At 33.5% G+C, this 22,371-nt stretch overlaps 4 protein-coding genes across 8 annotated transcripts; 3 read left to right on the forward strand and 1 right to left on the reverse strand.

Annotated features, from left to right (window-relative positions):
* The first annotated feature begins 934 nt into the window (after positions 1-934).
* Positions 935-8,134, forward strand: LOC126840978 (opsin-1-like). The gene is made up of 7 exons (XM_050577097.1): positions 935-1,356; positions 3,371-3,609; positions 4,188-4,294; positions 4,409-4,515; positions 4,590-4,737; positions 5,907-6,184; positions 7,665-8,134. Exons 1-7 carry the CDS (start codon positions 1,223-1,225, stop codon positions 7,792-7,794), a joined length of 1,143 nt encoding a protein of 380 aa, XP_050433054.1. The 5' UTR covers positions 935-1,222; the 3' UTR covers positions 7,795-8,134.
* LOC126840979 (COMM domain-containing protein 2-like) lies at positions 4,388-10,473 on the reverse strand. The gene is made up of 6 exons (XM_050577098.1): positions 10,153-10,473; positions 9,761-9,838; positions 9,067-9,149; positions 8,824-8,997; positions 7,903-8,105; positions 4,388-4,753 (listed from the first exon to the last, which is right to left on the reverse strand). The coding sequence occupies exons 1-5, from the start codon at positions 10,214-10,216 to the stop codon at positions 7,905-7,907; spliced, it is 600 nt and encodes a 199-aa protein (XP_050433055.1). The 5' UTR covers positions 10,217-10,473; the 3' UTR covers positions 4,388-4,753; positions 7,903-7,904.
* A 297-nt stretch (positions 10,474-10,770) lies between these two features.
* Positions 10,771-17,591, forward strand: LOC126840976 (phosphatidate cytidylyltransferase, photoreceptor-specific). Of its 4 annotated transcripts, none has more exons than XM_050577092.1 (11): positions 10,771-11,339; positions 12,098-12,298; positions 13,655-13,770; positions 13,834-13,930; positions 14,867-15,043; positions 15,119-15,321; positions 15,389-15,545; positions 15,655-15,807; positions 16,189-16,320; positions 16,386-16,520; positions 16,602-17,591. In XM_050577092.1, the coding sequence occupies exons 1-11, from the start codon at positions 11,223-11,225 to the stop codon at positions 16,689-16,691; spliced, it is 1,578 nt and encodes a 525-aa protein (XP_050433049.1). In that variant the 5' UTR covers positions 10,771-11,222; the 3' UTR covers positions 16,692-17,591. The 4 variants fall into 4 exon arrangements, with proteins under 4 accessions (XP_050433049.1, XP_050433050.1, XP_050433051.1 ...); XM_050577093.1 differs by having other exon boundaries at positions 10,771-11,300; XM_050577094.1 differs by lacking the exon at positions 12,098-12,298.
* Positions 17,592-17,620: 29 nt separating this feature from the next.
* On the forward strand, positions 17,621-22,229 carry LOC126840975 (cilia- and flagella-associated protein 52). 2 transcript variants are annotated; one of them, XM_050577091.1, is made up of 3 exons: positions 17,621-18,431; positions 18,546-19,572; positions 19,919-20,155. In XM_050577091.1, the coding sequence occupies exons 1-3, from the start codon at positions 17,765-17,767 to the stop codon at positions 20,046-20,048; spliced, it is 1,824 nt and encodes a 607-aa protein (XP_050433048.1). In that variant the 5' UTR covers positions 17,621-17,764; the 3' UTR covers positions 20,049-20,155. The 2 variants fall into 2 exon arrangements, with proteins under 2 accessions (XP_050433048.1, XP_050433046.1); XM_050577089.1 differs by having other exon boundaries at positions 17,647-18,431; positions 18,546-19,670; positions 19,919-22,229.
* The last annotated feature ends 142 nt before the right edge of the window (positions 22,230-22,371 follow it).

Genomic DNA, 22,371 nt, shown 5'->3' on the forward strand with positions numbered 1-22,371 from the left:
TATAGTTCGTGTTAATTATTATAATTTTAGTTTATTTTTTGTAAGAATCTGGTTAGGATCGAGTTAGTTTTATATTGGAAAACAACTCCATCCTTAAATTCTGTTCTCTAATAGACATGGCATTCGGTGCAGTCACAGTTTTATTTTAACTACCCGTAATTACATAGCCTAAAATGCCCATTTCCACGTTAATCAAATTTGAATATCAGCTTAATATACTTTTTTAAGAACTCTGATAGGTACCTTATTACGAATTATTAATAAACATTTAACATGATAAATAACGTATCATAACAAATAATTTAACAGGGAAATTTCGAAAGCAAATTGTACGATAAACAAATTAATGAACGTGTATACTTTATTTTAGCTAAAACTTACAGCAATTTTAAATTATGTCTATACTATTTGTTTTAAATCTAAATAGTTATTATTCATATTTATAGTTAATGCCACATTGATGTCGCAGTGCACTGATTTCATAAATGCACTTTGCTTCTATCGATATTCATATTGTGCTATACATGTGCTCTTTCGGGCAACGCCCGTGGCTTCTTGGACATATTAATACCTGAGGGGTACGGTCGACCAAACGACCCGAAATCAGGCCAAAAACCGTAATAGGCATGCACGTATTATATATATACATATATACATGGAATTACTAAACTTTCAAGACGTTTAGGTATAATTGAATTTAAAGTCGCCGTAACGAATTTACATAACGCCGGAGTCGTGCGAGTAAAACCCTACAACACACCTGAACCTTGGCACCGGAATTAAGAATAATCTCTTTAAGTCGCTACCGGTGTACACGATATACCTACCCTCCAAGACATATTATGTATTATTACTAGAAGACGGTCGCCGCATCCGTGGGGTTTCGTTTCTAGGCTGCTAAATAATTTAAATACGGCCAATGGGGCGGGCGCCACTCACACGCAGTGGCCTCTTGCTCGGACGAGCCGCAGTCTTCGGATATCCTTCCGTCTTCCGGCAGTTACATTGGTCTCGAATGGTCGCATTTGCCACCGGAACACTTGCGGACGCCGTACGCGGTCAACATTCCATGGACTCTGCCGTTTAACTCGTACCCCGACAACGTCCCTTCCCGTCACCTCCCCTCCTGAAAACAAACCCCGAAAATCGACATTTTTATGTACTACACACGCAGCGTGTAGATTTATTTCGAATTAAAAAAATCTACTAGAGAAAATAAAAAATGTTAAAAACCATTGGACCGCATTTCGAACGACAAGAAAGCGTTTGGGGAGGTGTGCCCGACGGCGGATACGGAAACGAGACCGTGGTCGACAGGGTACCGGCGGACATGTTCCATTTGGTCGACCCATCGTGGTAAGTCCAAAAAAAAAAAGCATTTCAATAATACCTACTCGGTTATGTCTCCTTGGCATAGACATATAATATAAGTCGCACCATCCCTGCTGTCTTGACGTACCCAGGCGTCTCATTGTTGCCTGACCGTCTTCGAATCGGTCATAATCTCATCCTGCCTTTTTCTTTCTCGATTCCTCCCGCGACACAGGACATTTGACTTTTCCAATATTCTATTTTCATTGTCCCGCTATTTTTTTTAAACAGAAATACTCCTTTTTACTTTCTCTCCAGTCTCCATTATGGGTATGAACACAGAACAACTGAAATCCATCAGATATCCTCAACTGTCGTTCTATTCCCATCGCTTATCCTCCATCGTTGGATTTATTTTGGTCTTATCTATTTAACTAAGAATATATATTTTAAAAGTGATATTTTTTTTTAAGTTGATTTTACCTTTGAGCTAATGTTATTGTTGTGTTATAATAGTGTTCAATAAAGGCTAATTAAAATGTAAAAAAAAATAACATTAAATATCTAATATTTAGCTCCGATGCGTAACCGAAAAGGTATGTTTTTTTTTATCTATATACAGGGTGGTCCATCTATTTATGTATTTATCTATCTATGTAAGACGCTCATTTTCTTAAAAAAAATGAATATTTTGAAAATTATTTTTTTCGTTTACATTTAGTGTACATATATTATTTTTCAAAACTATAACAATAACATTTTTACCTTCATCCTCTATACGTAAAAGTATGGACTTTGTTTTTTAAATAGGGACATATGTTTTTAATTCTATAAACATGTAGACAACAAATTTAGGGTTTGGATTTTTAATTTTCATTAATCTCTTCGTTTGCTATGACATTGTAAAGATTTGAATTTAAGATCAATATTCGTTCGGTTTTTACAACAGTAGCACAACAGTTTCCCATTAAATAACAATACTGACCCCCGTCAATAACACTGCGTCACCGTCACTGTGTTTTAAAAGCTAGATAATTGTCTATCATTATCTCAAAACATTTCATTGTGTCTGGTTATTGGTGTTCTCGTCGCCTATAGGAGAACAACATAAATACGAATTTATGGGCTACTGGAATTTGGCAAACCGAAGACATGTGATAATTACAAAAGGACATGTAATATCTTTAAGTAAAGGGAATACATTATTTTCAAAATATTCATATTTTCTGAGAAAACGAATGTCTTCATCTTACATCAAATACGTCACTCTGTATTCTGAACCGCTTAACCGATTTCTTCGTTTATAGCGCTCTTATAGATCAAAAATCGTACCAAAAACGCACTTAATTGGGCCAAAAATTTAAAAAATTCACTTCTTCCATTCCGAAATTATAAAAGACACTCGAGAAAATGTACATACTATCACATTTTAAAATTAGGGCGCGCTATAAACGTTTTAAAAACAGTCGAATTAGTTCCAATTATGTATGGAATATTCTTTATATAAATTACTATCAATATACTTTGACAAACCAAAAAAAAATATATATATATAACCCTTTCCCCTGAAGAGGTGTAAACTATTTCTTTATTTTTTTAAAAATATACACCAATGCATTTAAGGTTAAGGACTTGAGGTTTGAAAATTAGACTTAATAGGTCTGTATTTTTTTTCATTGAGGAAAAACCAACAAAAAAAGGGAAAATCTCACTTTTACCGTATTTAAGTCGCTCGAACGAATCAATTATTTAAATTATATATTTGGTTACGATACACCAATGTGTAAAAATGGTAATAAATTATTATTATAGAAACACAATCGTAGGGCACGTTTTTTTATCCGTTTTTCATAATTGTGTGTAGTTTTTTTTTTTTACAATTTTTTGAAGTCGCCAATCGATCAGTCAGAACGTCCAACTCATCGTACAATAAATTGTTTGTACACATTAATAGTTACTACCATCTACAGTTGCACATCGAAGCGTTTATTTTGAGACTTCTGACCCAACTGTGCTGGCTGGTATTATTTATTCGACCTATTTTTTTTTTTTTTTTAAGGTACCAGTTTCCTCCTATGGAATCGATATGGTATACATGGCTAGGCCTAACGGTGTTTTTTTTGGGAATTTTATCGATGGTCGGCAACGGTCTCGTAGTATACATATTCACGTGTACAAAAAGCCTAAGAACACCGTCCAACCTGCTCATCGTCAACTTGGCGTTCTCCGACTTTTGCATGATGTTTACGATGAGTCCGACCATGGCTTGGAATTGTTTCAACGAAAAATGGATGTTTGGTAAGACAACAATAGTAATAACAACAAGTAAAGCCCGGATTTTTGTGTGTGCTTATAAAATGTAAAAATATGATGTTTTTTTATACAGTTCGAGTTTAGAAAAATAGGTATTGGGCACGCATTTGAATTTGTTTACCTTAAAAATTTACGGTTTTATAAAAACAATTGATGAATTTGTTTTTTTTGTAGAAATTATTAATTTTCTCTTCGTCTAATAACCGTTTACAAATTATTAAATTGTGTTGACTAGTTTTTGTTCGATCATCGATGACTATGGACAATTGTCCTGGAAGAAATATATATATATATATATATATATATAAATACAAAAATATAGTATATACGTTTAAATTTGTTTTTATAGTTTTTTTTTTTAATAGCTTTCTTATTGGCAGAATAAAATAAATGTTTCCAAAACATATTGTATAAAATATTCTACGTAATTGTCCATGTATATATTTGTTGGTCAAGAAATAAAAACAAAAGAATCCGGTCAAACGCGCAATTCACCTCGGCTACCTCCTGTTTAAGTTTAATACAGCTTATGGTTAAAAAATGTAATATCATAATTTTTAAAGGCCTATTCGCTTGTGAACTATACGGGATGTTAGGGTCGCTGTTTGGATGCACTTCCATTTGGACGATGGTGTTTATAGCTTTGGACCGTTACAATGTTATAGTAAAGGTAAAAAAAAAAAAAAAAAATAGATTTTATTTCAATGTAATTAGATATTTAACAATAATAATTCAATAAACTTTTAATAAAAAAAAATATATATATGTATATATACATTTTAAGGGATTGTCCGCAAAACCGATGACAATCAAACTGGCTCTTTTGAAAATATTGTTCATATACTTACACGCGCTCGTCTGGACTTTGGCGCCGATGTTCGGATGGAGCCGGTGAGGACAAACGGGTGCGGTTGAATTGTTAAAACAATATAAATATTAAAAAAAATTATATTTTTCCAATACAGGTATATACCGGAAGCGAATATGACGGCGTGCGGTACAGATTATTATACGTTGGCGTGGCACAGCCGCAGCTATATTGTTGTGTACGGAGGGTTTGTCTATCTGCTGCCGTTGCTCGTTATCATATACGCTTATTATTTTATCGTCAAGGCGAGTGTAGAGAAATCTGGAATTGACAAAAAAACATATTACAAAATATCAGGGTGGTCTCTATTTCGGGCTTAAGACAAATTTCGAACGGGCACACCCCTTGAATCGGTTCGAAACGGATATAAAAAAATAAAACAAATATTGGCCACCGAAAATCGCAGGTCTTCATTTTGTTATTGACGCCTATCAGCAAATCGCATTTTAGTCTATACTTGTATCATTCCGTTTAAAATTAAAACAGAACACACGTACACTATGAATTTTAAATGACAGCCTTTATAGATTGAAAATGTCCATACACGGCCATTCAAAAACATTAGTAAAAAAAAATATGTTTAATTAATGCGCGGTATGTACCTAATGTTATTTGCAGGATTTATAAAAAACTCGTACCAATTTTTATTCGGTTTATACTAGTTACTACTATATTAGTATAGGCGAAGAAACAATTACAACTATGACAATATATCTTGTATGCGAAGAGAAAAAATTGTGGGTGAAAAAAATAGTTTAAGAAAAGAAATATTTTTCCCCATCATAATCTTCTTGAAGAACTGCGATTATCATCGTATTGTCTTGAACATCAATCATCTCGACTGATAAAGAACATTTAAACAAACAAGTTTGGAGTGCATCATTCATGGCCCGCTTAAGACCTGAAATTTTTGGTAGCCCTTTTTTCTATCCGTTTCGAGAACACCAGTGATATTGGTTTGTACCCATTGAAATCCATTTAAACGCAACACAAGGACCTAATGTACCTAATGTACAACGGGTGTCTCAAAAGAACCGAGGGCAGCGCTCGTATTCCGAACTGCACTTTCTGGCGCATAAAGAAAAGTATGGTTGTAGTTGTAATTCTTTAGCAAACAATAGAGAGCTCTGCGAACTCGTTTGGTAGATAATTCACAGAGTAATGTATTTTTCTTGACAACCTCCTAATCTACAAAAAGTTGTTCGAATATCGAGTACGGATTTCAAACTCTCGGCAAGTTTACCAGTGCATCGAAACGCCTAATGCGACACTCGTCGCTGGTGACGCAGTACCGTTCTCCCGCGAGACACACTGCCCGTTTTCCATGCGCTAGACAGTGCGGTTCGATAACAAGAGCAGGACAGTGTTCTGGGACACCCTTAAATATTACAACGGACAAATGGCATTTTCACAGGCGGTAGCGTCGCACGAGAAAGCGATGAGAGAACAAGCGAAAAAAATGAACGTGACATCGTTGAGATCGGGCGATCAAAGCTCTACCAGCGCAGAGTTCAAGTTGGCCAAAGTCGCCCTGATGACGATATCGCTGTGGTTCATGGCGTGGACCCCGTACATGGTGATTAATTTTGCCGGCATATTCCAGTTGGCCACAATCAACCCGTTGTTTTCGATTTGGGGATCGGTTTTCGCCAAAGCCAATGCCGTATACAACCCGATAGTTTACGCAATAAGGTACGTGTGTATAGGCGAAATTTGGAGGGGGGGGGGGGAGGCAGGGGCTCGGGTGTGAGTTCGGTAGTTTACATGAAATTTGTATTATTATTTAAAAAAAATCCCCAAAGTTCTCCAAAAGCATTGCGTACGCCGTAGAAGGGGTGAAAAACGTTATTATTATTTCGCTTTTTTGGCCGCAGTTTTTAGACTTAAGGTCTGAAAATTACACCGTATGCTGCAGGTCTATCTAGTGTTGCCTTGTAACGTATGCAATTTTTTTATTATTTTTTTTTATATAAAAATCTGTAATAAATTGTTACAAACACAATCGTTTCTATGAAAATGTATATTGTTAATATTTTTTACATGGGTTCGAATTAAGTTCCGGGCAAACATCACATTTTACTCGATAACTGAAAAATACAATTTTTAAAAACAAATTAAATATGTCTTTCAGAATAACACAATCATTTAAACAATATAAATATTAAAATAGATCTTTTTAACAGTTAATCTCTCTGGAACTTTTCCGAAACAAATAGATATTTTCATTTGTTCCAGATTTTTTATTTTTTAGTATTCGAGTAAAATGTGATTTTTTTTAATGGTACTTAATCTGGACCGTTATGTGAATTTAAAATGGAAATTTCCAATCCTTTTGTATATTTTTGATGGTATTTCATTGTTATTTAATTAAATTGTTGTTTTTTAGAAATAGGTAATAGTAATTTTGAAGTCTTATTTTTAATTATTATTTTTTTTTAAATTAAATAACGTTAAGTAGCAGTTTTTTTACAGAGTTTTAATCGTTTATTTAAAATCTCCAGTAGATTGGGTTATTATTTTTTTTCATTTTTTAGTTTAGAAAATACGTTAGATTTGACCAAAAGAAATAAATTACATTTATATTTGTTTTGTTAACCATCTACAATTGAAAAAAAAGCGACAAACAAAATTTAAAATTTAGTTAACTTAACTAAATACATATTATTTTAGATTTAAAATTCAGTTTAACCACCTTAAATTTAGTTAGCTCGACTTAAATTGTTAGGTAGTGACAGTTATTATTTATTAAGGCGCATTGTTTAGGCAATTTTTTAATAAAATATAATGCTAAATGCTAACCTAAAATTTGTAAACTTATGTATTGACACAGCAATGAGATTTCAGGCCTGTTAAGTTTTTGTTGTAATTGATACAACCTTTTTTTTTGTAGGTACAAACAAATTTTTTTCATAAATAGTTAAAGTAAAAAATTATAGTCACACTTTTTGTTATTTAAAAAAAACCCAAACATTTATACTTAAAAGATTTTACCATCTAAATTTTTGCATAAGGTGATTTTATCCATTTGAGCAATAATAATTCATGAAGGCCTGTGAACTACTTGACCTCATTTTTCTTGTTTTTTTTTTAAACTAGAAACCGCGCTAGTTTTTATAAGGGGCAATGTATATTTATATTATTTTCTAAATAAGATTTTATTTTTTTTCCCCAGTCATCCCAAATACAGACAAGCCTTGAACAAGAAATTCCCGTGTCTCGTTTGCGGCAAAGTAGAAGACGACAAAAGCGATTCTAAATCGATCGCTTCAGCTCAGACATCAGTTTCGGAAGACAAAGTTTGAAACAAAAACCGACCAAATGAAAAAAAAAAAACTGAGATCTATGAAAATTAAATTATATAAAATATACATACATATATATAAATATATATTTAACTGTATAATGTATACCTTTATTTCAATTTTCTACGTATTTTCCTAATCCATTGCGTCTGGTTTTGTTTCAAGGCGGCCTCTAGCGTTTCTTTGATTCTAACTAAATTCGATGGATTTGTTTGTAAAAACAACGATTCGTAATTTGAATTTGTTTTCATTAAATCCAGTTGCAACGTAATGACGGGAACTGTTTGTTGCAAAAACGATCTAGACGCCACCTGAATGTAATAACAATATATTTATTATTGTTAATGAGTCACTAATATAACATAGTATATTATTATAATAAACATTATGTTTTTATTATTATTTTTTTTATGTGGACCCACAATATCTTTCAAACTGTTAAACTGAATACCTCATGTGGCAATTCTAAAGATCAGAAATCGTACCAGAAAAATACTTTATTGGGCCAAAATTTTAAAAAGTTCACCCCTTCCTCTTTAAAACGAAGATTAATTCCCCAAAAAATGTATATAGTTTTCAACTCAAAATTATGGTGCTCCAACCAATGACAAACCAAAAAAAATGTCTTAAACCCTTTTTCTCCTCTGCACCACTATGCTCTAATTTTACTGTACTGGCTAAGACTTTAAAAATTGCCTAATAAATTTTTTGAATAGCTTTTAAATTATTAAAATGATAAGATATAATAGTTGAACAAATAATAATAATTATTGGAATAGGTAGAGCCTAATACACCGTTCTGTCCGTTAGTACAGTTTGGGACACAATTAACGTGTTGGTAATTCTAGCATAACGTTTTTGATGACCTGGAATGTAATTTAGTTTAAACATACAATTATATTTCATTCCCGAGAAATGGTTGTTACTTAGTATTAGCGTTTTGTAACTTAAATGCGTACTAAAGAAATAGAATTTAATAACAATTCCGATAACATTGTTTTGAGTAAATAAAACAAATTACGAACTTACATCAGTTTCGAACCTCCATTCAAGTTCTTTGAAATGTGGAAAATCAAATGCGCTCGAAGTGAGAATATCTAATACGTGAGGTTTTACACTTTCGATAAATAATATTATCATTTCTAATTTGGCTGCATCGAATCCGTACTCCATCAACGATTCTTTTATCTCCTCGTCGCTCAGCTAAAAAACAATTTAGCAGCGTAAGTAAATAATAAGATTCATATTAAAATATATGCAAAGACCACTTACTTTGCGTTTACAACTTTGTACACACATAAGACATATGCTTTTAACTATCGAAACTACTTGTTCTTCTTGAATGTCTAACTTTTCTATAAAACAATAATTAATACATCTTAAACAATAGATTTCATTTGTTAATTTATCTGTGCTTTTTTTTAATGTACAGATAAATCTCTTTCGCCTTCTTTAATATTTTACCCCGAGTAAATTTCTAAAATCCTAATACGTTTTCTCACCTTCCATCCTATTCATTATTCCTTTATAGTCAGTTTAAAATAATAAAATGCCTATTCGAAACGATATAATTATTCAAATAAATTTTTATTTGAATAGTTTATTGTTTTTTTTTAATCGAATAATATTTTATTGGAAAAATATGTTTTTACTTAAGTTATAAAAATCATAAAAAAATATTCCAAACTTTGTTGTACCAAGTACAACTGATTAATTTGGCCTGTCTCGTAATATATGTAAACCTAAAGAAAATTCCAAATAGAGAAATTTGCAGTCTTATTCAGTAAAATATACGTCATGCAAAGCAGTTTGACGGGACCACTTGTTCCGTCTTAAGAAGTTTTACGGTTTGTTCCGTATCCATCTTGAACACGCTTAGTTGTGTAAATAAATAAATAAAAAAATTGACCACAATATCATCGATTTAGGCACACACAATAATTTCAATGTAGGTTGATTATATTACCAGTGGCTTTGTGGTATATTGTTGGATTTGGGCCTTTGTCCATAAATTCTTTGGCGAGTCTTAAAAAGTCCTTAACAACTGAAAATATAAAAATACTATTTCAAAAAAAGATTTTATACTTATGAATAAGAAGATCTAATGTAGAAGATAGAAATATAAGTAAAAGACATTATAATCAATTTATTTAAGAGGTTCAACATAATATTTAACTACCAATCTCGTATTATGACTTATTAGTAATATACATGTACTTTAAAATAATAATACTGTACTTAAAATTGCTATAAAAATAAAATTTATAGTAAGAACAATAACATGTTCACAAAAAAAAAATTGTATTAATCGGATAACACTATTGCCTAACACTTCGGTCATGAGGTACAACAACTCACCGTTTTCCGGTTGTCTAGCCAACAGTTGAAAACTACTTCTGAACACTTCTTTCGCTGAAGTCATTATATTGAATGACGAATTTGTAAAAATTACAAATTAAACTTTACAAAGATAATTCAAAATTTAATAATAATTTAAAAAAAAAAAACACTTATCGTGTTTTATTAATTTCAACAGTACTTTAATTAAACGATATAGGCAAAATACTTATAGAGTAATGTTACAACTTATTTCTTATTATAACTTAAAAGTTATTCTCTATATCCATGAATCGTAGGTATGATATAAAAACGTAGCCTGTGGGAATTGGCCATTGGGATTTAATTATTCAAAATACGAATCATTGCATAACCGATAACGATAACAAGACGGGACAACATATTATTATCATTACGGCTAACGGTGATAACGTCATGTTATCGTGAGCTGCCAAAGTGGTTTACTGCGCTAGGGACCGGTCCGGTTTGCAAGACCGAACCGAATTCAAGGCCGCGGCCGCGGCCATAAGACATATGTTTACATTGGTATTACATAAGATCAGCTGTAAAAGCGCATGCGCCTTATCACGGCATTGGTGTTATCATGTTACATTATGTGCACTGCAGTTGTTTATTGCTATATGGTGTGTACACCGTAGAATGATATAGCGAACTGCAAAGCTATTGTGCTTTAGTAATTAGTACTTTGGCTACTACGTCGGTCGCCATACTACGTCTAGTAATGTAAAAACTAGTGAAGTCTATGGTGTCCATTAAAAGTTGATTGCAAATAAACGTATTGCACCGATGCGTAATAATAATACAAACTAATTACAATACCTATTAAACGATTATCGGCTATAACTTCTTGGAAAATCGTCGTTTATTCTCATTTTATGTTTACAAGACAAAAACATCACTTACGTTTCGAGTACGACAATACTTATTGTAGAGAGTATACGGAGAAAACATTTTAAAAGTGATTTTGTTTAAAACGTTTAAATCGAAATATGGCGTGTTTATTGTTTTCGAACAATATGAATAAAGAATAGAAGTAAGAAAAACGGATATAGTACCTACCTGCGTTGAAGATGGCCGAATGCGAATTGAGACAGAGAATAAAAGCAGAAGATGGGGAGGAAACGAAAAAAGCCAACGATGAAGTTAAGGTATCGGAACAGGAACTAGATAAAAATAATCAGGAAATGGTAAATATTGAAAGAACATTGCTAATTTCGTTAAGTTATTGTTTTTAAATAAAAAAAATAATCTACAGACTAAGTATGTCCTGCTTAATATAAATTACTAGTTTTTAGTTGTATACATTTTAGATATACTTCTTTGGATTCCGAGTCATCATGGTTTTTTAATGAGACAAACCATAAATGAGCGTATGAAACAAGTTTTTTTTGTCAATGTTCAAGTTTAAAACTTAGAGCTTAACATATATACTATATGTATTCAAAATGAAGTGAGTCATTTTTAAAGTGACTTGTCTCTTCATTCATTGTTTTGGTTTCTCGCACAGCATGTCCGAACCTTTGGTCTTTGGTCTCTAATATAACTAGTTCTAGCTTCTACGCCATAAGATAAATCCATTGTCAAAACTAGAACACATAACCTTTTTAATACTTAGTTGTCATAGGCATAGCTCTAATCGTACAGTCGCTTCGTGGCCATATGTTATCATGGATCATATTAGAGCTGTTTTTTTAGAGAATAATTTTTATTTTAAAAATTCAAGTAATGCGGAAATATGCCCTGTCTACGTTTTATATGTTAACTTGTTCAAATAGTTTGTTTATTAAATTTATTTATGGTTATATTACATTCTGTGCTTCTAAAAAATTATTAATTACCCAAAAAAAAAAAATCAATCAATTTTCATGGTACATTTTATGAGTTTTTTAGATTGTAATTGGAAAAATAAAATTCTGTATGCCTATTTTATAAGTACGTTTTTCAGGTCGATGATAGCACTCAGTCATATGTTTTAACAAATAACATGCCACCCATGGTTAGACGTTACAGGCCTGTACGTAAAATTTATAGTGCATATGTAAACTTACGGAAACTAAAAGGTCCTAAACATTGGTACGCAGGTTCAAATTATTTTGGTAATCAAGCTCTAACCAATAGTCGATCACATAGTAATCGTAGGTCTAAAGTAAGTCATCCAGTAGAACTTCATTCGCAAGGTCTTGGACGTAGCATGAATAAATGTAAAATGAGCTAAAATACATGGTGATGGGAATCTATTATAAATATAACAATATATTTCTTTTCTTATATTATTTTACAAAATAACGGCATGTGCATACGTTTTTATAAGTTAATTGGGTATATTATACCGGACTTGCTTTTAAAGAAAATTACTTAATTTTTTTTTAATTTAATCATAGCCTAAATTTCATTGCAGAACAATGTCAATATTAACTTGCTAGCAAATTAACAGTGTAATATATTATATTTATATATTTTGAATCGCTTAACTAAATTAAAAGAATTGAATGAATAGCTTATAAAATATATTTTAATAATAACGTTGAACTGAAAAATGAACAGGAGGGCAAGATAGAAAATACATTAAAGAATACCAATGAAAAAAAGAAGAACACCTAACCTAACCTATCAATTCCATTTAAATTCAAATTAATTACTTGCAAATTTATCACTACCCCAAAACCATATTTTAAGATAAATATTGCTCCAAACGAGTAATCCTTTGAGGGGATAAAGTCGAGGACTACGAGGAACTTCGATATTGGAAAACATTGGCAACTTTGGGTAACAGAAAATGAGTTTGGCAACTTTGGGTAACACAAATTTGAGTTAACCGATTGTTAGTTTTAGCAAGTTTTTTTTTTTTTTTAAATTAGGAAAAACAATGCTTAAAAGTGTTATCAACAGAAATATAAAAATATTAATATTCCACATTATATTATTAACCATAAAAAAAAAATCCTAACAATAAAAAAACCATTATTTAAAAAAAAAAAAGTTAACAATAAGAGAACTAAGTTGTTAAATATTTGTTTTTATTCAAATTTTAGTCAACAAGTTCAAAAAAAAAAAATATATGTTTGTTGGCTTTTAAACAATAGAAATAAACAATGTTTTAAAACTTAAAAATGTTCAACAGATGTTTTATACAAAACATAATGTTTAAACACGTAGTTATGTTGAACACAATTTTTTTCCAAATTTGTCTTGTAAAAAAAAATTAACAAAATATTGTATTAAAAAATATTGTTATAGTTTTCTAAGAGAATTACGTACCAACTATAATTAGTAGGAATTATTTATATGTATGTTTATTTTTGTGTATAGTCATCATTACATATTTATTTATAAATTTATAAAAAGCTTTCTAATTAACGTACAATACATTTGCTTATTAATAACCTTCAGACTTTGTTACCGTTTTTTATGCAACTCGACAAATATATAAATAACCTATTATAATGGTTTTGATATTTATATGTTGTAATTTATGTATTATTCATTTTTTTTTTTTTTCTAGAAAGAGGATATAGATTCTGAAGATGATAAAAACATAGATCTCTCGGCAAAGATACCGTCGGGTACCAATAAAATGCCACATATTCTAGAGACGCTACTCAGCGGAATTTCGGACAGGCAAGAATTTTATCCGGTCTAAATTTTTGTTGTATAAATTAATTTTTATACATTAATAAACAGGTGGAGAAATTGGATAATTCGTGGCATTTTCGGTTGGTTGATGATTGGCCTGTTTTGCCTTTTATGTTATGGCGGACCATTAGCCCTAATGATAGCCGTAAGTATTGCCGTAACGTCTTACCTAACATATTGTGTGTGATATGTTTTTTTATTCTATTACATAACAACCTTCTAAATCAGTTCTACGTCCTTTCAGGGCTTCCATCCGACCCATTAAAATAAAAATCTATCAAGGTTAAAAAACAGTTGAAAATAAATTTAAAAGTTTTATTTAGAATCGTATATTTTATTTTAAAAAAAAATGGTAATAATAATAGAAATGAATTTAATGCTAATTGTAAAATTGTTTTACATTTATAATTTTTCCTGCCATGGGAATATTTCAACATTAATCCATCAGAGACCTTGAGAGATTTATTTTATATTACATTTTTGCTTATGTCTAGGACGCATTCTTGTTCCCAATCATGGCTATTTTCTTTATTTTATTGTTATGAAGTTCCCCTACTTTTATTTCCAAGAATTGTTATGTAATAACTGAAAAATTGTAGGTTTTAACTATTCATTATGAAGTCATTAACGTCAACCGCTAAACAAATTAATAACAAGCAAGGCATTAAATGGTGTATTTCAATGATAGTTCAATTATCATTATCAATACAATTAAATTCAGTAACTTTTTGCTGAAATATTCTAAAACACTGAACATGAGGTAAAACTATAATAAAAATCAAAAGGTTAATGGCCTTTCTTACCAATTTAGCTTGAAAATTAAGTACATTTTTTGTACTTATCAAAATCATAAAAGAAACTTGCCAATGTCCATTTATGTAACAGACAATTGTTTACGTGATGTTTTGGTATAATCTTAAAAACTAAGCAATCATAATAACACAATTAAAAAATTTGAAACTTGCAAACCTCCTCCTGATTTAATATTGTTCTAATAAAAAAATTCCAGTAAAAAAAAAACCTTTTATGACCAACACACCAAATTCAAAAATAATATGAACTTAAATGATTTTTTCCCCAGGTTTTAGTTGTCCAAGTAAAATGTTTCGAAGAAATCATAAATATCGGATACTCCGTCTATCGTATTCATGGCCTTCCATGGTTTCGTTCGTTGTCGTGGTACTTCCTAATAGCTTCAAATTATTTTTTTTACGGGGAAAGTCTAGTCGACATATTTTCTGTAGTCGTAAACAGGACTGTAAGTACTACAAAAAAAAAAAATTAAAACTTGGTGCAAAACAATAACAATCGACTAATAACATGTTTCGTTTAGGAAAATATGAAAATGCTAATTAACTATCATCGTTTCGTCTCGTTCAGCCTGTACATCGCTGGTCTCGTGTGGTTTGTGTTGTCGTTAGTCCGAAAATATTACATGAAACAGTTTTCTCTGTTTGCTTGGACTCACGTCGCACTTATGATAGTCGTGTCGCAAAGCTACTTTATCATTCGGAATATTTTCGAAGGCCTCATTTGGTACGTACACGGTCAATATTTCACTTGTATAATTTTGATTAATGTTTTAATGTTAAACAAATTCCAGGTTTATCGTGCCGGTGTCGATGATTATACTCAACGATATTTGGGCTTACGTGTTTGGATTCTTCTTTGGACGCACTCCGCTCATACAAGTTTCGCCAAAAAAGACGTGGGAAGGATTTGTCGGGGGTGGTGTGGCAACTGTCATTTGCGGTATTGTAGTAAGTGTAATTTTTTCTTTCTCTTGCTAGTTGTACCGTAACATTCTATGATTTTTAAATATATGCATTATATGTTTCACTTTTCTAAACATGTTTTGTACCTTCACAGATGTCGTATTTCCTTTGCCAATACCCGTACTTTGTTTGTCCAGTCGAGTACAGCGATAAATTGGGCAGAATGGTTATCGATTGTGCGCCGTCACCATTGTTTACCCTTCATGAATATATTTTACCGGATATATTCACACGAACTTTGAGTATTGTGAGTTATATATTTCTCTTTATATAAATACTTGTATTTAAACTAAACACAATTACGTATGCATATAAAATGTCAAATTAAAAAAAAATTTCAATTCATATTTCTTCTTCAATTTTAAAAATATTAAACTTTTTTTTTTACCCACTGAAAACTTTAAAAACAAAACCAAAATTCCATAGTTTTATATGATACATATACTGCATTGTTTATTGAAATTCACCCAAAACAAAATTATTAATTGGAAAATGTATTTTAAACACGTCATTTGAAATAAAAAAAATTACAAAAAAAAAATTCTAACACCAAATTTCTTGCCACGGTACTAATAAATGTTAACATTAACTAATGTTTATTTTTTAATCAACAACAATACTTTTACAGTTTGGGTTGGCCAACAAAGTCACCATCTATCCGTTTATGTTCCACGCGTTTTGGATGTCGCTGTTCAGTTCCATCATCGGACCATTTGGCGGATTTTTCGCCAGCGGTTTTAAACGTGCATTTAAAATCAAGGTAATTTTCGAAAATAATTTTTTCCTTCTATCTTTTCTTGTTATTTATTACTTTTGCACGTTTAGGACTTTGGCGACGTTATTCCGGGACATGGCGGCATAATGGATCGTTTCGACTGTCAATACTTGATGGCCACATTTGTCAACGTCTATATCTACAGTTTTGTGAGCACGCCGACCTTGCAAAAAACAATTCAACAGGTATTTGTTTGCAGGCGTCTTTTTCATCGTTATCGTTGTTTTTTTTTTGATGGTGTAAAATAAAAAATATTATCGATCCAGGTGATCGCGTTAAGACCCGAAGAGCAGATGCAGTTGTTCAACTTTCTGAGAGGGTCGTTGGAAAATCGAGGTTTATTGAACGTGCAGTAAACGTACTACAAGCGGACATCACATTGCGGTAGTCAATCTTCACATTCCTTTTATTTATTTATTTTTTTTAACACTAAACAAAGTCATTGAACGCGATAATTTTCAAATGAAATATTTATTTATTTGTGTCTTGACCTATAGTATTCGGTGTTACAAAATATTTTACCAATTTTTGTTTTTTTTTATATATATATATATATACATACATATATGTATATTTATTTATATTTTCTCACAATTTATTAAATCTTTTGTTTTGGACATGTACAACGTTATGTGTCGAATTCACGATACATATTGTTAACTTCTCGTAAGACTTTATGTCCCGTTTTCTGTATTATTAACTATGTAAGATCCCCGATCTTTTGTCGCGTCTGCAATTAGTACAGATTCAATTATAATTATTAAGTTAACTGCAAAATCATCCTAAATTTATTTTCGCTTAACGTGTTGTTTGCTCTTAACAATTCTATTTTGTGTAAGTCATATTTAATCAAATAATATGTTTTTTTGACGTTAAAACATCAAACAAAAATATTAAAACATAAATTTATTTTGAATTTATAAAAAAAAAAAAAAATGTATTTATTAAAAACTGTGTAATAGTTGTTTGTCTTAAAAAAATTACATATTCAGGTTTGTCGTAGGTATTGTTTGGCTAACGTTAATTTAATAATTATTTATATAAGTAATTTTAGTAAATTATTATTGTTTTTTTTTTCTTGCGAGACTTACTTAAGACACTATTTAATACTGTTGATTTAATTAATATTACAATATCATATTACTGACTTATTAAATAGTTGACGAGTTTTGATCAATTTGTATTACGATCCGTTTTGTGTGGTGAAATTATGACGTTTGTATAGACTTACAGAATAAAGGTGTTGTTTATTCCTATTTTATGTTTATTTATTTTTTCAATTATAATTTATTTTCATTCTCTCCTTGTTTTTGTATTTGTTTTGTTATTTTAGTTACCGTGGCGACACTAATAATTTTATCAGTCGCTTCCAAGTGTTGTGTTATGTTATGTCTTTCTGTTGGTTAACGTTGACATACGGCTGCGAGATATGGACAACGATATTATCGTACAGGATCTGGAATTGCGTTCCCTCATCGGTTTCGACGGCAACCCGTCCAACGGTCTTATCCTGCATCCGGACGGCGTTCACTTGATCTACCCGCTCGGCACCAACATAACGGCGTACGACTGGTCGACGAAAAAGCAGAGGTTCTTCGAGGGCCACACCAACGTGATATCGGCCGTGGCCGTATCCAAGTCGGGCAGACTGATCGGCTCGGGCCAAGTCAACTACATGGGTTTCAGGTCGCCCATAATCGTGTGGGACTTCCAAAGCGGCCAAGTGGTCACCAAGTACGAATCGCACAAAGTGCGCGTTGAAGCCGTGGCGTTCTCTTGTTGCGAACAGTATTTGATATCGTTGGGCGGCCTCGACGACGGATCCGTCATTGTGTACGACGTCGACAAGAAGGAAGTGCTGTGCGGCTCGTCGTCGGTCAAGTCGACGGCGGGCTACACGACGGTGCTTCGTTCCGTTCATTTGCGCGGCGAATGCTTCATAGTGGCCGGCGACAACATGCTGCGCCTTTGGACGTTGAACAAAGAACAAAGGAACGTACAAGGGCTCGACGCGTCGTTTGCCAAAATCAAACGGAAAATACTTTGCGCCGAAATCGACTACATGGACGAATACGCTTACTGCGGCACCAGCACAGGTGATTTATTTATTGTTTTGGAAAGTGTTTACCGTTTTGGGTAAACTCGTTTTTATATTACCTATGTTAAATATTTGAAAACTATTGTTATTTACAACCGACATTTTGGCACAGGTGACATAATGAAGATCAAGTTGAACTTATCGCCGGACACCAACGTGACCGCACCGGCCGGTTCGCCGGCTCTGGTCGGCTGTTTCGCCAAGTATCCGACCAACGTGGGCAAAAAAAAGGCCGGCCGCGCCCCCGCCGTCGAGTTGTACAGCAACGGCGTGACGGCCCTTTATCTGATCATGGACGGCACCGTGGTCGTGGGAGCTGGTGACGGCACCGTGGAGTTGGTCAAACAAAAGCCCAGAGCCGGTGTGAAAAACGACAAATCGGAAAACCGCCTGGCCACGCCCACGCACCCGCTGTTGGTCGCGTTGAAATCCACAAACGTCGACTCCACCGTGACCAGCATACAGCTGATGAAAAACCTCATCCTCGTCGGCACCATTGGCTGCGAGCTGTTCACCGTCAGAACGGACGACTTCCAAGTGACCTGTTTGTTCACGTGCCACACATCTGTCGTGTACGACTTGGCGTTCCCGCACCGGTACAGCAAAGTGTTCGCCACGGCCAGCAAAAACGACGTGCGCGTGTGGTCGGTGGACACGCTCCAAGAACTGTTGCGCATCACCGTGCAGAATTTCACGTGTTCCGGCGTGCTGTTCTCGTACGACGGGTCGCAGATCGTCACCTCGTGGAACGACGGCAACATCCGGGTGTTCACGCCGGAAACCGGACGTCTGTTGTACGCCATCAACAACTGTCACAACAAAGGCGTCTCGGCCATAGCCATGGCCAAGGACGGCAAGAAGCTGTTGAGCGGCGGCGGCGAGGGCCAGGTCCGCGTGTGGTCGATCGACAACACCAGCGGCACGCTGCTGGCCGTCCTCAAAGAACACAAAGGACCGGTCAGCTCGATCGACGTACACGAGCTGGGCCACGAAGCCGTCACGGCCAGCGCGGACGGCACTTGCGTGGTCTGGGATATCGTGCGTTTCACCCGGCTGTCCATCATGTTCTCGTCGACCATTTTCACCAGCGCCAAGTACCATCCCAACGGCGCCCAACTGCTGACGTGCGGCACCAACAGGTACATCGGATTTTGGGAAGCGCTGGACGGGTCGCTGATTCGCGAAATCGAAGGCTCGTCGGCGTCCGCTCTCAATTCGCTGGACGTCACCCCGAATGGTCAGTGCTGTGTCGTTTACCCGTTTAGGTTATTATTCTTCTTATCATCTCCCTGTCCTGACCTAACCTAACCGTTTCCTCCAACCGTTGCGCTATGATTTATAACTCCCGACGCTCCTCATTCACATACCTACGGTGCTTTGCTATTTATGTGTCCTTTGTAAGTTCATCCGTTACTTACTCGATGATAAACTTTATCGACATTTCAGTTTTTTTTTTTTTTAATATTACGGTTTGTTTGCTTGTAGGCAGATACATCGTCACCGGCAGTTCCGACCAAATGGTCAAGGTGTGGTTGTACAACGAAGGCGTGCCGACCCACGTCGGCGTCGGTCACGCCGGCGTGGTCACCAACGTAAAGGTCAGTCCCGACGGTAAGTCCATAGTGAGCACGAGCGCCGACGGCGGCATATTCCTGTGGCGTTTTCCGCACGCCGATACGACGGACGCGTCGTCCCCGAGCCGGAACAGCGTAAGCGGCAGCACGTGCAGCAGCCTACGGGAACAGCAAGCCGACCGTTCCAGGCAATTGTCGCTGAAGAAAACGATGCCGGCCAAAAAGGAGAACATCAACACAATATCGAAAACGCAAAAAGTCAAAACGGACAGCAGGCTAGGTGCAGAGTGCGGAGACAACGTTATGTCCACAGCACAACAATTGGCCAACACGGCGGTCAAGTGTCTGTGCACCGGAACCTGTTCTTGCGACAACACCGGAAAGAAATGTAAATAATTTCCGGTCAAATGACAAAAGCGGCATATAATTTTTTACATTTAACATTTCTTACAATTTAAATAATCAAAAATAAATGCAAAAAGTTTTCTTTAAAAAGTCTCTCGGGCTCCACGGCCAAGAATATCAGGATATAATAATAATAATAAATTACATTTTATTTGAACAATTACAATTTTAGGCCAGTCAATAAGTATAACATTTTGGCAAATGGCCGAACTAATGTCCATCTAAATTTGTTTTTCAAAAGCCTTATTGACATGAGCATTTTGGAACGAAGTTCCTTATCGCGGGTTGGCGAGGGGACCTAGCCGAGAAAAAATGTTACGAAAACGCGTTATGAAAACTATATGTGGTGCGGTCGAGCGTGATCGGTTCCCAGGAGTGAGTGGTACCGGGTTCAAATCCGGCTACCCTCTCAACACTTTTTACATTTTTTTACAACTTTATTTTCAACTTTTATGGTAATTTATATTGCAATAAGTCTAAAAACGTATAAAATATTTATATTTTATTACTACAAAATACGTTTTTACCCTTAAAAGTACTTGATAACTGGCTGATAACTTGCACTGGCTCTTTATCTCTCTTCCTTTTTCTCACTATCTACTGTGATGCTTGAAACGGTGACTCTCTGACAAATACATTTATGAATATAGTTATTTATTGCATCAGTAATCAAAATTAAAGAGAGGGGTGGGTAGAGAGAATGAGAGCTTGGCACGTTAATGATTTTTTCTTATTCCTCACTTCAAATTCATTCTCACGTGTTACTGCTTACAAATTTCTTATTCCTAATTAAAATTCTTTCACCCGTTTTACTACAAGACGTTCGGAACTTGATAAAGAACATTATAATATATTTATATTTTTATTAAAGAATACAATTTTCTTTTCGAAACGTTTAATTTGTCTCTGAACAGTGATCCTACACAATCTACGACAAAATATAGTACAATCATTGATGCTGTTTTTCCAGATATTTGAACAAAATTGAGTCAAAAATATACGTATCATATTTTAGTCATCATAAATCAATAATTTCTATGATAGAATGCGAGATTTAGTAATATATAATAATATACATATGATAAAAAGATTTTATATCAATCACTTTTTACAAATTAATCGAATGCAACCATATGATATCTGAACTTTGTTCCTACCGAGGATCCCGTGACCCACTCAGTTTTTTTTTTAAAGCTCCGGAAAGCGCAATTTTTTTAACTTTGTTATTAACTTATAGTTTCAGTAAGAAATCAATTGTAACTTTGGCATATTTAAAAAAAAATTATATTTTTTAATCTTTTTTTTTTTCCTGATAATTTTGTTTATAACTGATAAAACAAACTTATTATTCTTAACGTTTTAAAAAACAAGGCGTTGGTGAGTAGGCAAACTCTCTTACGCTTGTGTATATTTGAGCGTATATGGCATCTTTTAGAATGGTAGTGTATATTTAACAAATAATCGTACAATTCCAATTAGTTTTTTTTTTTAATTTTCATATAGTATACTTATTTTGTGTTCACGTAACAGGTTGTGTACTAAATTTAAAGTTTGTAAACACATATTAGTCTTCAAAATCCACATTTATAGGGTTTTGAGTAATTTTTTTTATAATATAAAAAATGTTAACAGATTTATTTTTCACAGGTCGTGTTGTAAGTATATCTTAGACCTATCTTTAGACTAATTTTCAGCCATTAAATCCTAAAATTGTGCCAAAAAAATTCCAACTTCTCCGAGAGGAATGCATTTAAATATATGTGTAATTTTAATTTAATCGGATTTAATTAAAAATGTATTTAAAATTAATAATTGGATAATCGTTCAAAAAAAAAAAAAATCGTACTAATTATTTAAGTTTTTTTTTTAAATTACATTATTGTTTTAATATTTATTCAAAAAAGAAATCATTTAAATAATGCCCAGGTTCGGCCCATAATATAAATTAAGATATGAAAC

Source organism: Adelges cooleyi, unplaced genomic scaffold (genome assembly GCF_023614345.1).
Source record: "Adelges cooleyi isolate 19-005CV unplaced genomic scaffold, UGA_ACOO_1.1 ACOO_flye_CR_arks_rails_tigmint_CR_PRNA_376, whole genome shotgun sequence".
Lineage (NCBI taxonomy): Eukaryota > Metazoa > Arthropoda > Insecta > Hemiptera > Adelgidae > Adelges > Adelges cooleyi.